At 55.0% G+C, this 15,356-nt stretch overlaps 2 protein-coding genes across 2 annotated transcripts; both read right to left on the minus strand.

Moving 5' to 3' along the window:
- Positions 1-70: 70 nt before the first annotated feature.
- Positions 71-2,996, minus strand: CMTM5 (CKLF like MARVEL transmembrane domain containing 5). Its single transcript, XM_041759364.1, has 5 exons — positions 2,473-2,996; positions 1,446-1,598; positions 864-956; positions 469-553; positions 71-368 (listed from the first exon to the last, which is right to left on the minus strand). Exons 1-5 carry the CDS (start codon positions 2,596-2,598, stop codon positions 355-357), a joined length of 471 nt encoding a protein of 156 aa, XP_041615298.1. The 5' UTR covers positions 2,599-2,996; the 3' UTR covers positions 71-354.
- A 989-nt stretch (positions 2,997-3,985) lies between these two features.
- On the minus strand, positions 3,986-6,728 carry IL25 (interleukin 25). The gene is made up of 3 exons (XM_041757926.1): positions 6,636-6,728; positions 6,215-6,459; positions 3,986-4,241 (listed from the first exon to the last, which is right to left on the minus strand). Exons 1-3 carry the CDS (start codon positions 6,642-6,644, stop codon positions 3,986-3,988), a joined length of 510 nt encoding a protein of 169 aa, XP_041613860.1. The 5' UTR covers positions 6,645-6,728.
- Positions 6,729-15,356: the final 8,628 nt, after the last annotated feature.

The raw sequence follows: 15,356 nt of genomic DNA on the forward strand, positions 1-15,356 counted from the left end.
CAGCATTTTTGTCAATCCCCTCTGGCCTTCCTGATCTGCCTAATTTCTGGGGAAGAAAAAGACTCACCAGTAAGATTTGAATCTTTTAATTTGGGAATGACCACCTTCCTCCTGCCCTCCCTCCCCAAAACACCTCCTTCCTGGTAGAGCTTCATCAAGAGCCAGATCTCAGAGCACTGAGCCCCACAGACAAGTCCCTGGTGACTCCTCAGGCCAGACTCCATCTCTGAAGGCTTGGCTGGAGGGGAGGGTAGCACAGTGGGCTGTGAGCTAGGGAATCCAAAGGAAACGTGTCTGGTCTGGGCTGCACTGTTTCTTTGGTCTGGCTGGGCCTGGGAGCCAGGTAGCTCAGGGTCAGTGCTGGTCCTCTGCAAATATGGAGCCGGGCAGGAATAGGCATGTCAGGATGGGGTAGCTGGGGCAAAGGGTAGAGAGGACATCTCCTCCCCCCAGAGCACAGACACTCACCCTGGCTGGTCCTCGGAGCCATCTCAGTCAGATAGATCTTGAAGGCATCGTAGGCAAAGACGGAAACCAGGATGATGCCAAATACCTGTGGGAGTAGGAGCGGGGATGATACAACAAAGGTCAGCATCCTTTAAGTGTGTGTTAAGCAACTACAGAATACTAAATAAAGTTTGGCCAAAACCAACAACAACAACAACAAAAAACACCAAAAAAAAACCAAACAAACAAACAACAAAAAACAAAGGTCAGCAGCCATCAGTATTAGGGAGAGGGAGGTGGGTAGCAGGCAAGGTGTGAGCCAGAGCCCCAGGCACTGCCTTGGGCTTGTGAGGAGGCTGTGCAAATACCAGCCAGAGGTCCTTAGGGCCTGGAGAGCTTTGTAGGGCCAGACTCACAAAAGCAGCAATGGCAGCTCCATCCCGGGAGGTCACAGCTGCAAAGGAGACCACCAGGAAGATGATGATGGCGCTGATACAACGGAGGAAGTCCTGGGAGATTGGGGGGGCGCAGGGTTAAAGGGAAGTCAGAGGGCAAGAGAATATCACCCTCAGGTTTTCCAGACTAGTCAGCGGCTTGCCCCTTGGCACTGGGAATCCCTACAGGGAGATACCCCTGGACACAATATAAAGCACTTGAGAGAGAAAGAGAGAGAGAGAGAGAGAGAACTCACACGGCTAGCCAGGGAAGGGATGCAGACGAATGCAGAGCGACCCGGGGCCCTCAGTGGGGCACAGCTGGGTCATGCCAGCCAGGAGAGCCAGGGCAAGGTTGGGGCCAGGGCTGGATCTTTGGTGAGGGGGAGAGTGGCTCTAAGTGACCTGCATCCCCACCACCAGTACCCAGTAGCTGTGAAATCAGTGTCGGGCCTGGGACCCATACTGACCCAAGAAAAGGAGAGAGGCTGGGAGGGAAAAGAGAAATTTAGCATTCAGAGAAGAAAGGGACCCAAATGGGGGAGGAAAGGCAGGGTCCCTCACCAGACAGGGCCAGTTCAGCCGATCAAAGTGCTGGTAGTACTGGGTGGCATAGAGGAAGAGGAAGGCGAGCGTGATGAAGAACTCCAGCAGCGCTGCAGCCATGTAGGCGGAGATGGAGGCCGTGAAGCAGATGAAGATGATGAAGGTCAGGGCCTGCAGGACCAAGTATGTGAAGCTTGCCAGGAAGGGGACACGAGCCTGACCAGATATTTGCCTTCCCCTCCTCGGGAGCTCCTCCAGGCTGGCCCTGTACCACCCATCCTTTGAGGTCTCCCCATCCCTGGTAACAGGAGCCATACTCCAGGGCATTTGCCCATGGAGGGCAGTTTCCAGCTTCTCACCTCCCCCTGCCCAGGGGTCCCAGCAACACCAGCAGTTTGACCAAGCCCACCCCTCCAGGGGGCACCATCCTGTGGAACCCACGAAAGAGGTGTCCTGCTGCAGCAGAGGGTAAAGGGTAAACACCAGCCTGGAGTCATCCCTACAGCAGCCCTGCACCTCAGGAGGGACCCCCTATCCCAGAGTATTTTCCCCACTCTCAGATGTTTGAACCACCTCTAAACAAGGACCAACACGAGGCCTTCAGTTTCACACCAAGAGACGAGGTTTAGAAGGCAGATGCTCCACGGTGGACTCTAAGGGTCCCTTCAGCTCTGACGATGGAGGGTGACACATATACAGTGGGCTTACATTAACACTAAGGTCTTGCTAAGTGACAGAAGAAGGTTCCTTCGGGAGAACAGATGTTCACAGGGAGCGGGGCACAGATAAAGTGGGGCTGCAGGAAGTGTGCCCTTTATGTCCTGTCTAATTCAGTTCTTCCTGCTGCCACTGAAGCTACTATAAGGGCCTTCAGATGGAAAGGCAGCCAGAGGGCAGGGTGGGAGGTGAGGCCGGGGCAGGGGGGTGTCCAGAAAGCCTGGGAAAGGAGACCGCTGAGGGGTGAACCCAGTGGGGGCACTGGGGCAGGGAGAGGGGGAGTGGGATCACACTGGGAGAGGTGCCAGCTTGGGAAGGTGGCTGTTACCAGCTCGGTTTCCAGCAGGATGCCTTTGAGGGAGGAGAGGAAGGTCTTGTCCACGGCGAAGCCCTGGAGCCCTGCTGCTGCCCCCTCTGCAGGGGCCCCGTCCCAGCGATCCCGAGCACTGAGCATCTCCACAGAGCCCACCAGGCACAGCCCCCACTGCCACCAGCCCAAGAAGGGAACTGGGAAGACAGAAACCTGGAGAGATGGGGGAAGCAAACAGGAGCAGGGAGGCACTTGGAGGAACCTGCAAGAGAAGCGGTCAGGCCGGCCGTGGGGCCGCCGGGGAGTCTTGCCCAGATGGGCCGTCTCCCAGCTGCCCAGAGTGCCCCCGCTGGTGCCTGCTCTGGCCCCCCAGGAAGCACATGGGGAGGGGAGGGGCAGGACGGGGAGGAGTGGCCAGCCGTCTCCTTACTAGAGCCCCACCCCACCTGGAGAAGGGGAGCAGGGAGGAGGGGGAAAGGAGGAGGGCCACACAGAAACTGGGAGGAGCTGGGAGGGGAGCAAGAAAGGAGCCAGACTAGGAGCCCCCCAAGGACCCGAGGCTGAAGAAGTTTGCATCCCCCTCCACTAACTCCCCTCTCCCTGGCTGTCCTTTCTCCCTTTTCCTTTAAGGGAGGGTGGGAGCTGGAGCCCGGCCCAGGCAGCACCCCCCAGGACCAGGCTCTAGCAGCCAAGACTGAGGACAAAGGCAGATTGTTGGGGGGACAAGGGGGCGCTGTGTGCCTGCTGCAGTGCCTCAATGGGCCTCTGTGTCTCCAGTATGCCGGGAGGGCAGCCTGACCCCCACCTCAGTGTTCAGGGGTAGGCCAGGGAGCCAGAGAAGGGGAGGGATGGGAGGCCACAGCGGAAACTCTGGGAGGCAAAAGGACAGGATAACAGGTGAGGGCTGACCGTGGGGAAGAGAAGGGACCAGGCTGGGGATCCTGGTGTTCAGGCACCAGGGACACCAAGACAAATTAAGGCCTTTTTAAATACAGATTATTTATTTGGACAAACCTCTCCAAGCTCAATAACAGCCTCTTTCTCAGAGCCTAGTAATTACATCAAGGTATGTGCAGAGTAGATGCTCACCGAGGGTTGGATGGATGAATGGGTGGATGGATGGATGGACAGATGAACATACAAATGAAATGAGGGGCTCTCCATCAGCAAAGCGGAAAGTAGCAAGAAAGTGCTTGTGCTGTGCCAGGTAGCTGGGGATGGGAGAAAGGGAAGAGATGGGGTGGTGGCCTCCAGAAACGGGTAGAGCCTTAAAGACCTTTCCCAAGAGGAAATGCCAGGATGTCCTCTTCCATTGGCCGTAAGAAATTCTGTTGCTTTCACCCTGCATTTCCCATCCACTCCAAAAAGTGAAACAAGCGACTCCCTCCAGTCCCCCATTCTGTCCAATGACACCGCTGCTCCAGGTAGTGCTTTGGAGGGGCTGAACATTCGGGCATCCTGGTTCACCAGGGCGGGTGGTTGCACACCCAGGTCCAGTGTTCCAACCAGGAACCAGGCATGGGCAGCATGACTAGGCCATCACTCGGGGCCGCACACACACACAAGCCAGGGAGACACGGTAGAGTCTTTGTTCCAAACAGTAACCATCAGGGGCACCCTGCTCTCCAGGGCACGGCCGCCGGTAGAAGACGGTCTGGTTGTGGTAGAGCAACTCCGAGTTACCCAGGGGGTCCATGTGGGAGCCCGTCTGTAGGCTGACACAGTGTGGACACAGGCAACGGGCGTGGTACAGGTCCTGGGGGAGCCGGTTCAAGTCCCTGTCCAACCTGTGGGGGTGGCAGTCATCAGAGCCTGGAGGGAGGCTGGCCTGGCAGACAGGGGATGGACCAGATGCCAGGGGAAGGAAGTGTGGCGAGGTGGGCCAGACTTTATGTCCCAGCTCTTGAACCCACTTGCTGAGTGACTTTAAACAAGTCACCACCTCCTCCCTGAGATTTATTTTCCCCCACTGTTGGTGAGGGGCAGGGAAGAAGGAGGGGATTTCTGGTACTGGGAGCCTTGCAGAGGCAGGGCAAGGTAGCCACATCCACTAGACAAACTCTACTTCCATCTGATATACATGCTGGGCTCTGGCATAAGGTTTCTTTTAGTAATTATTATTACGTTTTTAGGATTTGGGGGGTTTTTTTATTATAAAGTAAAACTGCTCTTACATCCAAGTATAAAAAACTGTAAAATGAAGACAGTGAGTCTCCCTACTGGTCCCACTCCCCAGAGGGAGCCACGGTCAGTCAACCATTCCCTGCACTTCCATCCAGACGCTCTTCATGCACATATCATGAGCACATGTAAGCATCCTGGTAATACTTATTCTGAAAGGATTTTGTGGCCAAAACAAGACTTAAAATGTAGATGCTCCAAAGGCCAGGGACTCCCAAAGGCTAGCGGGAAACAGCTGCTCAGTTATAAGACCATTCTCCATACAGACAAGCCCTCACTAGCTGGGGCTCAGCTAGAGATGCATTTCCCAGGGTGGGTTCCCTAATAAGTACCCCACAAGAAAAGGGGCCCGGGGCCAAATGAGTTTGGGCAACACTGAATTTGCTATTTCTTTTCTGCAGACTTCTTGAAACTTTTAATGTGCTGAGCACATCATGAATCTCTGAGGGGTGAGGGCTAGAGCAGCTTTTCCCACACTTAACTGTCATCACCTTTTTTCTGAGGAGCAGCCTGTGGGACAAGTATCACAAAGAACACTTTGGAGAAGATCAGCCAAGTAATTATCAGATGTTAACAGCCTCCAAACAGGGGGGTGTCTGGACCCCAGCCAAGTCAACCACCTGGCACCCAGCCTCCCCAAAGGGGCTCCCACCTCTTTGGATTTAGCCCAGGACCCAGCCAGACTTCTAAGACCACTTTAAAACATGGAGACCTGGAGTCTCCACCCTGGATCTAGTCTCAACCAAAGTTCACCTTCTCCCTACCTACTGAACTTGTCCACCCATCCCCAAAGCCAAGGCCAAACCAGAATTAGACCTATGGGGAATGGGAACACAGACACCCCAGGAAGACAGACACAAGATAGGGATCCCTAGAGCCCTAATATTAATATTTAGTATTTTGCTTCATTGCCCTGATTTCAGTGCTTCCAAATATTTTTTATATCATGGTACAAATAGAGAATTTTTTTTTTAACAAATAGAGAATTTTAATATTCGTGTGGCACACTGAACGAAAGAATAAGACAGCCTATAATAAAAAATAACCAGCCCAGGGCTCTGGCTACAGAGAGAGGGTTGAGGGTTGAGGGTTTCACTAGCTTGATATGCATATAACCCATCCCTACTGGGCCAGGGCAGTAGCATGTGGTATTGGGGTGCTTCATGTGTGTATCATACCATTATTCCCTGATATTTCAGTTAGAACAAACATACCATTGTAGGGACAGAAGAAGAGGAGGAGGAGGAAGAGTTTCTTCTAGAAAAGAAACAACCTTTCCTGTATAAGGTACAAATTTTACATACATTATTTCATCTGATCTGCACATTGGCCTGAGGGTGTTACCGCATTTTACAGATGAAAAAAACTAAGCTTTGAGACCTTGAGGGAGCGGCTCAAAGTCACCTACTAAGAGGCAGAGATACAACCCAGAGTGGGCTTTGCCTAACACCCAAACCTTTATGGCCTCTCTGAGATAAAAGGGAGTGGGCAGGCTGGACTTAGATGGAACTCCCCGGCCCCTCACATACACCCTGAAGGGCACATATGCTGGCATTTGGGAAAGGGGCAGCAGACTCACTCATATTTCCAGGGGGAGATAGACCTGCTGTTGAGCGGTCCGTCTTCACTGGCTTTGCAGGATTCTGGGTGGTGGGTGAGGCTAGTGGTCTCTCCGGGGAACTTGAGCACAGTGTCCCGCTTCAGCCACTCATGAGTGGGGTCCTGCCTTTTGCTGGGACAGCAGTTAGGCCAGTGGGTGCAGTCCTTCCGGATCCGAAAATTGAGGGTGTGGGTTCCCATGGCCATTACCAAGAACACGATCACCTATGGGAAAAGGCCAGTGAGAGAACTGCTCTCAACTAATCAGGCTGTTCCCTCCCCAGCTGCTCCCTGAGAGCCTGGTTTCCAGCTCCACCTGGTCCCCAGACCTAAACCCGGAGCCTGGCCTCCCTCCACCCTCAGCAACAGTCTCAGCACCTGTCGGGCCTCTTCATACTCACCTGATTCATGCCTGATGCTGCTCGCCAAGCCACGGTGCTACACTAGCTGACAGGTGGGGCAGGCTGACTGGAGCAGCTCCGGCGTCCTGGTTTTATTTTCAGCAAACCTGTTTTGTTTATTCAAATTTATTTCCACGACCTTTTGGAGGGAATGACCTGACATTAAAAAAACAAAACAAAACCAAAAAACCCTGAAAGTGTTTCCAAAAGATGCTTCAAGGCTATATCCATGGAAGTTATAATTCACATCACACCTTGGGAGCTTATTGGGGAAAATCTGTTCTTTGTACCTTTCTGGGTGTGGGAGTCAAAGTAATAGTATTCTGCTACACTGGGCATTGGAGGACTGACATTATGGGAATCTGCCTGGTTGGCTTGGTACCCCAAATCAGGGAATATCATCTGGTCTGTCTTTAAGAGGCCTCATTTCTCTGCTCCCCCCAGGGCTTTCTCTCCACCATTCCCTTTCTTCTCAGCCTCCTGATCACACACCTGAGTGAATACTTCCTTCTTTCTCCTTTGACCCTCAACCTTCTGCTCTCTGACCCCTTCCTCCCTTTTGATGACCCCAGCATCTAGGACCCTCATCTAAGACTTCTTTCTCACTGTCCATTACCCACTACTTGACTTCCCCTCACCCTCTTCAGTAGCTGCCAACCCCCATCCCACCCTTCCCTGACCTCTTCTGGATCAGGGATGCAGGCCTAACCCCACAGGACTGCCAGGAATGCTGGATGTGCAGAGTCTGATGGAAGAAGATGTGGGTGGTTGCTCCCATTGCACAAATGAGTTAAACCCAGGAAGGGGAAGGGCCTGGTTGTTAACAGCCTCACCTAAGACCCAGCAGGAGGTCTCAGCTCCAGAACAAGCCTGCCTCTGCCCCCCACTCACAAGGCACTGGAGACAAGGGCCACAGCAGAGGTAGCTGCCCCTCTTGGGCCACAGGGCAAGTCCACCCAACCTCTGCCCCACTCCCAGCAACATGGGCCACCATTGGCCAGAAGAGGGCATTCGTGCTCAGAAACGCTTTAACTAGGCCTAACCCCAAAGACAAGAGTCAGCCAAGGGTCACCCCTCCTGGGAGACACTGCTGAGAGGAGGCCACCTACTTTCCGCCAAGCCTTTTCTCTCCAACCTTGCCCATCGACCCCCCCCCCATCCCCACACCCACGACCCTCCCCGCCAGCACACTCATACACAGACAAGGTCTCTAGAATGATGTTTTCTGATTTGCATGTGCTTTCCCTTAGAAAATACTCCACTAGTAACTAGGGACTCAGAAAATAAACAAAGGGAACCAGGAATAACTGAAACTGCAAAATGAGGAGGAATCCTTCAAATGTCGTAGGGCAAAGCAGCCCCAAAGCAGAGGAGTGATGAGGTCAGGGGGCAGTCTGGAGAATTGGGAGAAGTTTTTCTGGTGGGTTTGGGGGAGGTGAGGCGGGGGCTTCGGGGAAACAGGTGGTAGCTGGGAGAGCAGGAGCTCTTAAGAAAATCACTGAGGTGGGGAACACATCACCCCGCTCCCATTGACCCACTGTCTGCCCCATGTTCCCCAACGCCCTCTCACTTCTGCATGCCACTGGCGTCAGCTCCTGTGTATCACATGCCAGAACAGTGCCAAGCCCTGTATGTGCATTAGCTCATTTTATTCTTGCAACAAAACCATGAGATGGAAACTATTATCTCCATATTACAGATGAGAAAACTAAGACCCAAAGAAATTTAGGAACCTGCCCAAGCTTGCACAGTTAGGAGGAGGCAGAGCTGGCTTTTTACTCCAGCCCTGGCCAACCCCAAATCTAATCTGGCACACAGGTGCCACACTCTGCTGACACCTAGTCAGCTGCAAATGGAAGAGAAGCCCCTGCAGTCTGTGCTTTCCTACTTATCCAGGTCTAGGCTGGGACAGGTCTCACGTGAACCTGCCAGAGGCCACAGGATATTCCTGCCCACTCAGGCACTCAGCCCTGGTGGCTGGGGTCCACTGCTCTAGCTAGCTCCTGATCCCCTAGCGTTTGGTCTGGCACATGGCCACCAGGGTGGCTTTTGGTGTTCCTGAGAAACCCCTAGCCCCAGAAAAGACTGTCAGAGGGCACTGCTCTTCCACAAGAGCTCAATCCCCATGGGTGTCCCCCAAATCAATCATAGCCTCAGAGCCTGACATTGGCCCAGATCTTCCCATCTTGGCCCTGTCCAGGAGGGGGTGCTGGAAAGAGCCAGAACTGATTCCAGTTGCTTGGTTCAACTGTTGATGCTGCCAGAGACCCACACTGCCTTTCAGGAGAAGCCTTTGGGGTGTCTCCTGCCTCTGTACTCTGTCTCATATCCTCTGAGGAAAGCCCTAAAGAGCAGAGGGAAGGCCCCTGTGAGCACACAGTTGCCCCCAGAGCTGACCTTTCTCCCACTGTGGTGATCAGTTGTGACCTGAGAACCTGTGCTCTGAGTCACAAGTACCCCACCCCCTCCAGTTTGTTCAGCCTCTGTCCTTATCTCACCAGCCGCTCTGTGGGATTCCTTTGGGTGATTCCCTGCCATGAGAAACATTTTCCAGAGGGTTTCCTCCTCAGGGAACTCATTTTGGAATCCCTGAGTCACTTCAGCTTCCAGGGAATCCTTGGGGGTGTGGGGAGATATGGGTGGCAATGGGAACACTGGAGGGGGAAGCAAAGGAAAGTTCACTCCACACTTGTCCTCACTTGCCTGGGCATGGCCCTATAGCCAGAGGGGGTTGGCTGAGCCCCAGGGAGGAGGTTATCAGCACCCAGCAGGGAAGGGCAGGAGAGAGGGGATGGAAGGCATCCCCACTCTTGGCTAGGAAAGACCCCAGGGGGTTGCAGGATGCTAGAATGTGGCTGTCCTTCTCTTCCACAGAAAGACACCGGACTCCTCCCCTGCTGCTTTGATGCTTGAAAGCCCTGCCTCTGGTCATTTCTTGACCTTGGGCCCTCCCTGGACCTTTCTCCTCATTTGTAGAAGTGCTTGTAGATTTTTTAGTTTTCGGTTTTGAGGGGGTAACCATGGTTGACCACAAAACCACCAACCAGCTCAGTTGCTCTGGACCTCAGCTCCAGAAATACTACTGAAACCACAGGATTCAGCAGAGTCTTGCTGCAGCTCATCTGCACACACCTGATGTGAGGGCCAAGCAACGGCAGTTAAAAGGCTCAAATACTTCTGCCCCTGCTGGTAAATCCATGCTGTCCTCAGGCTGGGGCACCTCCTGTATCACAACCTACCTTTGATCCAGCCACTGAATACCTGGCCTAGATGGGGGCGCCTCTAGGCTCCCGTGTCCTGATTAGTAAATGATGATGGTACTGATTGCTAAGTTATTTGTCACATCACCTCAAGTTACAAAGAGGCTTGGGCTTAGGAGCCTTCCTTCAAAGAGAGCCCTGGCTGGAGCGCCTGGGTGTCTCAGTCAGTTAAGTGCCTGACTCTTGGTTTTTGCTGGAATCATGATCTCAAGGTCATGAGATCGAGCCCCAAGTCAGGCTCCATGCTCAGCTGGAAGTCTGCTTGAGATTCTTTCCCTCTGCCCACTCTGTCTCTCTTTCTCTCTCTCTCTCTCTCAAATAAATAAGTCTGAAAGAAAGAAAAAGAAAGAAGAAAGAAAGAAAGAAAGAAAGAAGAAAGAAAGAAGAAAGAAAGAAAGAAAGAAAGAAAGAAAGAAAGAAAGAAAGAAAGAAAGAAAGAGCAAATCTTGTCTGCCCTGGAAGACACATGGAAAATCTGGGTGAAATAGACAAAAGGCCCTGCACCTCCCTGCCCGGGCCAGGGCTCATACCCACCCATGGAGGGCCCTGTGCTTACTCAGACTTGTCCTACAGTCATGGTTGCCCTGCTCATTCATCCACTCACCAGCCATTTACCGAGCATCAGTATATGCCAGGCACTCTTCTGAATGCTGAGGGTACAGAGGAGGACAAGCCAGATCAGATCTCTGTCTCCTCAGGCTTACATTTTAGGAGGAGACAAATCGATAAACAAGGAAACCAGATAATTTCTGATAATATTAGTGTCATGATGAAAATGCAACAGTGTTATGAGACAGGAGGCTCACGGGGGTGGAAGGAGTATCCTGCTCAAACGTGGAAAGCCAGAGAAGGCCTTTCTGAAGATGAAGAATTTGACAGGATGATGGAAAGCACGTGGGGGAAGGGTGGTCTAGGCAGAGGCAGTGGGACAGGCAGAGAACTACAGGTGGGAAAGAGCTGGGAGGAGCTGAGAACCAGACAGGACAACACGCATGGGAAACACGTGATGAGGGCAGAGCAGGATGAGACAGGTAAAGAGGTGGGCAGGGGCCACATCACAGAGGGTCCTACCAGGTATGGCAGAGCATTTGGATTTACTCCAAGATCAGGGGGAAGGTCCTGACTGGATTCAAGCTTGATCTATGATGTGAGTTTCTCAAGACCATGCCCTCTGTCCTTGACCTTCTGCTGCCCCCATAGGGCTGGCATCATATAACAATAATAATGGTTGTTTTCATCCAACATTTATACAGCATGGGCCAGGCGCTGTTTGCTGTTCTCGGAGATCTCTTAATCCTGATAAAAAGCCTGATGCTGGGACGCCCGGATGGCTCAGCGGTCTAGCACCTGCCTTTGGCCCCGGGCATGATCCCGGAGTCCCGGGATCGAGTCCCGCATCGGGCTTCCTGCATAGAGCCTGCTTCTCCCTCTGCCTGTGTTTCTGCCTCTCTCTGTGTCTCTCATGAATAAATTAATTAATTAATTAATTAATTAAATTTTTGAAAAAAGCCTGATGCTATGGTTTCATTATTATCCCACTTTACGGACAGGGAACCAGAGGCTCCAAAAGGTCATGCCAAGGTCACTAACCAGTGTTGAAACCAGGATTTAGAACCCAGGCAATCTGGGTGCTGTGGGCTTCCAAGAGAGGAAAACTGGAAATCCTGAGTGCCTGAGTTTTGAGCAGCAGGAGGAGCAAAAACAGGCCAAGGAGGTCATGATATGGGATGGAAGAAAGCAGCAGTCAGCCCTCCTGGGAGATGAAGAGAAAGTGGACCCCAGAAAGCCAGATGGGGCGTTTCCCTCCTTGCTACCTTATGAATATGGCCTGGGGAAGCCCTGAAGCCTGAGGGCCAGGCCACCTGAGGCTGCCCCCCAACCCCCCCACCCCACCCCAACCCCACCTCCGCTCCCACCTCCCACTCAGGCTCTAACTGTCCAGCTGGGTTTTATCCAACCTCACCTAGAGCCCAGAGCCTCCCTGAACAAAGTAGAATCGCCTTAAACCTCTGTAGAGGAGATGGCAGAGATGAGATAAAGGACAGGAAAAGGCTCCTCCTGGCCTCAACAAAGAAACACTTTCAGTTTTTATGAAAGTACAAGTTGTGGGGGGTACAGGGAGGGAGATCTCTGTGCTAGGCATTTTACGTATATTTACTCTTCACCAAAGACTCTGCTGCAGATGAGGAGCTGAGACTCTGAGATGTTATATAACTTGACCAAGGTCATACAGCTAATAAACCAGGATCTATTCCCAAGTCTGACCAGGTCCTTTCCGTGCCTGGGCTCTCCAGAAGCACAGTCTTGTTTTCCTTCAGGTTTGTATGCTGCTCCTCCTCACCTACATTTTTTTTTTAAGATTTTTATTTATTCTTCTTGAGAGATACACACACACACACACACACACAGAGAGAGAGAGAGAGAGAGAGAGAGAGAGAGAGAGAGGCAGAGATATAGGCAGAAGGAGAAGCAGGCTCCATGCAAGGAGTCCAATGTGGGACTCGATCCCTGGACTCCAGGATCACGCCCTGGGCCAAAGGCAGGCGCTAAACCGCTGAGCCACCCAGGGATCCCCACCTCACCTACATTTATCTCCCCAGGACTGAGCAACGGCCAGTAGGCCCCTATGCCCAACATCCCAAACCACCATTTTTCCTGGTCCTTGCACTTCTTTCCTGCCTAGCCCCTTCTGGCTGCCTTGTGGCTGTCTGAGCATTCATCTTTGGGAATTGGATTTCCTGCCCATCTCCATCTTGGGTCCCAATTCGCCTTGACAGTCATTTTCTGTGTCCCCCACCCCTCCTGCAGAGCATCCTAAGGTCACTCCCCAGTCGCTGAATGTCTGTGTTCCAGGCAGCCAGCCCCCCACCCCCACCCCCCTCAGGGCTCAGGTCTGGAGGAGATTGAACTGGGCTGGAGCTCTCCCTTCAGATCCATCTGGAAATTTATAAGTTCTTCCACTATCCTAAGGGTTTGTTTGTTTGTTTGTTTGTTTCTTAAGATTTTATTTATTTGACAGAGAGAACATGCACAAGCCGGCAGAGTGGTAGGCAGAGGGAGAGGGAGAAGCAGGCTCCCTACTGAGCAGAGAGCCTGATGTGGGACTCTATCCCAGGACCCTGGGATCATGAGTTGAGCCGAAGGCAGTTGCTCAACCCACTGAGTCACCCAAGTACCCCCTTAAGGGGTCTAAGTCTATTCAGAGTTCCTAGGGCCACGTTCAGGTCTGCCCTCATCTGTGAGCCAAGCCTAGAACCCATACTGTACTGTCCTACCCCACGTTCACCCCAGAATCTCTTCCTAACCCACCCCATAGGTCCCACTTCTCACCTCTGCTTCTTCACAAGTGCCTAGGTGTCAGGGAGGGGGAGCCAGGCCAGATAGCCCCCTTCCCTCCTAAGAAATGCCCGGATGTGTGGGCCTGGAGGATGTCAGGAGAGAAGGAAGGGAGCATCTGTTCAAGGCCTCAGGTTCACAGAGCCTCTTAAATTAGACTTCTGATGTTATCTCCGGATAAGGTTATACACAGTCATTGTCTGATTTATGCATTTGAGGTGTTAATTCGTTAAACGTAAACACTAAAAATCTACTACAGCTTCTCAATCTTTTTTGGCATCTCACTTTTTAAATACCAGGAACCTCAAAAGTGGAAAAAGGAAAGCTCCCTTCCAGCCTCAGAGGCCTTGAGGTGTGCCCCAAAAGGAAGAAGCAGGAGATGGGGGCAGCTGGAGGGAAACGGCACACAGTAAGGAGCAATGTGGGAACCCAAGAACCCTGTCCTTTCAGCTGATCCCAGCTCCTGTGAAACAGGTCTGCCCTTTTGTGCTAGCAGGTCCTCGCTCCACCCACCCCCACCCCCACCCCCGGGGCAGCAGAGTGAGCCAGAGTGAGGGCCGGGGACAGGCCAGGGCTGGTAGAGGAGTGGAAGAGGCGGCACAGCCCGCCCGCCCGCAGGTCTGGGACCAGGCTCCTGTTCTCTGCCAGGGCCAGAATCCCTGTCCAGCCTCAGACCCCGGCTCGCGTACCCCCCCCCCCCCCCAGGATCGGCCGGCCAACCCGTGCCTGTGCGGAGACAATGCCAAGGGAGGAGAGAGGCTCGCTGAGGACCCCAGAAAGGAGGAGGGAGCGCGCTGCCTCCCACGGGACAGACGTGGGGCTCCTGCAAGGGCCGCTGAGAGAGGCGCGGGACCGCGGGGCTGGCGGGGCAGAGCGGGGGCGTGGCGGGCGAGGGACGCCCCCCCCCGAGGGAGCGCACCCCCGCGCCGCAGGTCCGCCGCGACGTCGGGAGCAAGAGGCGCAGCCGCGAGGGCCCGGGAGGGGGCGTGCGGTTTGGCCCGAGGGTCCCGAGCTGAAACTCAACACCCGCCTTTGGAGGGTTCGTCCTCCTTTCTCCTCCGCCCCTTCCCTTCCCCTCCCTTTCCCCCCTCCCTCCTTTCTTTTAATCCCCAGGACCGGAGCCCCGCGCCGGAGCCCAGAGGGCCCGAGGGGAGGAGAAAGGAGCTTCCCCGAGAGGGAGCCGGGAGCCCGGGGAGGGGAGGAAAGGGGAGCGGCGCGCGCGCGGGGCTGAGCCCGAAGGCCCCGCGCGACCCCCGGAGCTTTCGCAGCCCCCCGGTGTCTCCGCCCGCCCCCCTCCAGGCGAGTCCACAGGACCCCGGCTCCTGCTCCTTCGCCTTCTCTTTGCTGCTGCTTTTGCTCTGTGGCCTTTCTCTCGGTCCCCAGAGACCCTGGGAGCGGCCCCGAGCTCCGGGGCGCGCCGCGGGGCCCTGCGGAGGGTGCGCGGGCGGGCGGGGGGCGGCGGCGCGCGGGCGGGCCGGGCCGCGGGTGGGGAAGGCCGTCGCGCCCCTTCGGGCCGAGCCCGCGTGCGGGGAGCGAGGCTCCGTCGCGGCGCCCCAGAGCCCCGGGCGTGCGGAGGGTGACCCTGCCTGGCCGCCGGGGGCGCGAGTGTCTGGGCCGAGCGCAGCCACTTGGGCGACGCCGGCCAACGGCCACGCGCCCCGGGGCCGTGGGTGCCAACCTGGGCGAGTCTGAAAAGGGGCGATCGTCTCGGGGCGCGCTCGCCCCACCCCTCGCAGCTGGGCCGCCCCGACCGCGGCCCTGGGAGCCCCGCTCCCCGCAGCGGCCCCGGGGGCGGGGGGTTGGCCCCTGAACTCGCCCGTCCGGCCCAACCGCCCCGGCGGCTTCTCCCAGCGCTCGGGGCGGTCCCGGGCGGCCGGCGAGGCGTCGAGCGCGGCCCCGAGAGGGAGCCTTCGCCCATGCGGCCCGGGGGCCCACCGCGGCCCAGCGCACGCAGCTCCGGGGGCCTGGCCCGCCCGCGGCCCCCGGGACGGCACGGGGCGCGCGCCCTTGGATGAGGTCCCGCAGCGACGCCCCGGCCCGCCCCGCTCCTCCTCCTGCCCTGCCAAGCTGCCTCCCATTTGGGGAGTTTTGTGGGTTTGCTTTCTCCTCCTCCAACCTCCGCGGA

This window comes from Vulpes lagopus, chromosome 6, assembly GCF_018345385.1.
Source record: "Vulpes lagopus strain Blue_001 chromosome 6, ASM1834538v1, whole genome shotgun sequence".
Taxonomy (NCBI): domain Eukaryota; kingdom Metazoa; phylum Chordata; class Mammalia; order Carnivora; family Canidae; genus Vulpes; species Vulpes lagopus.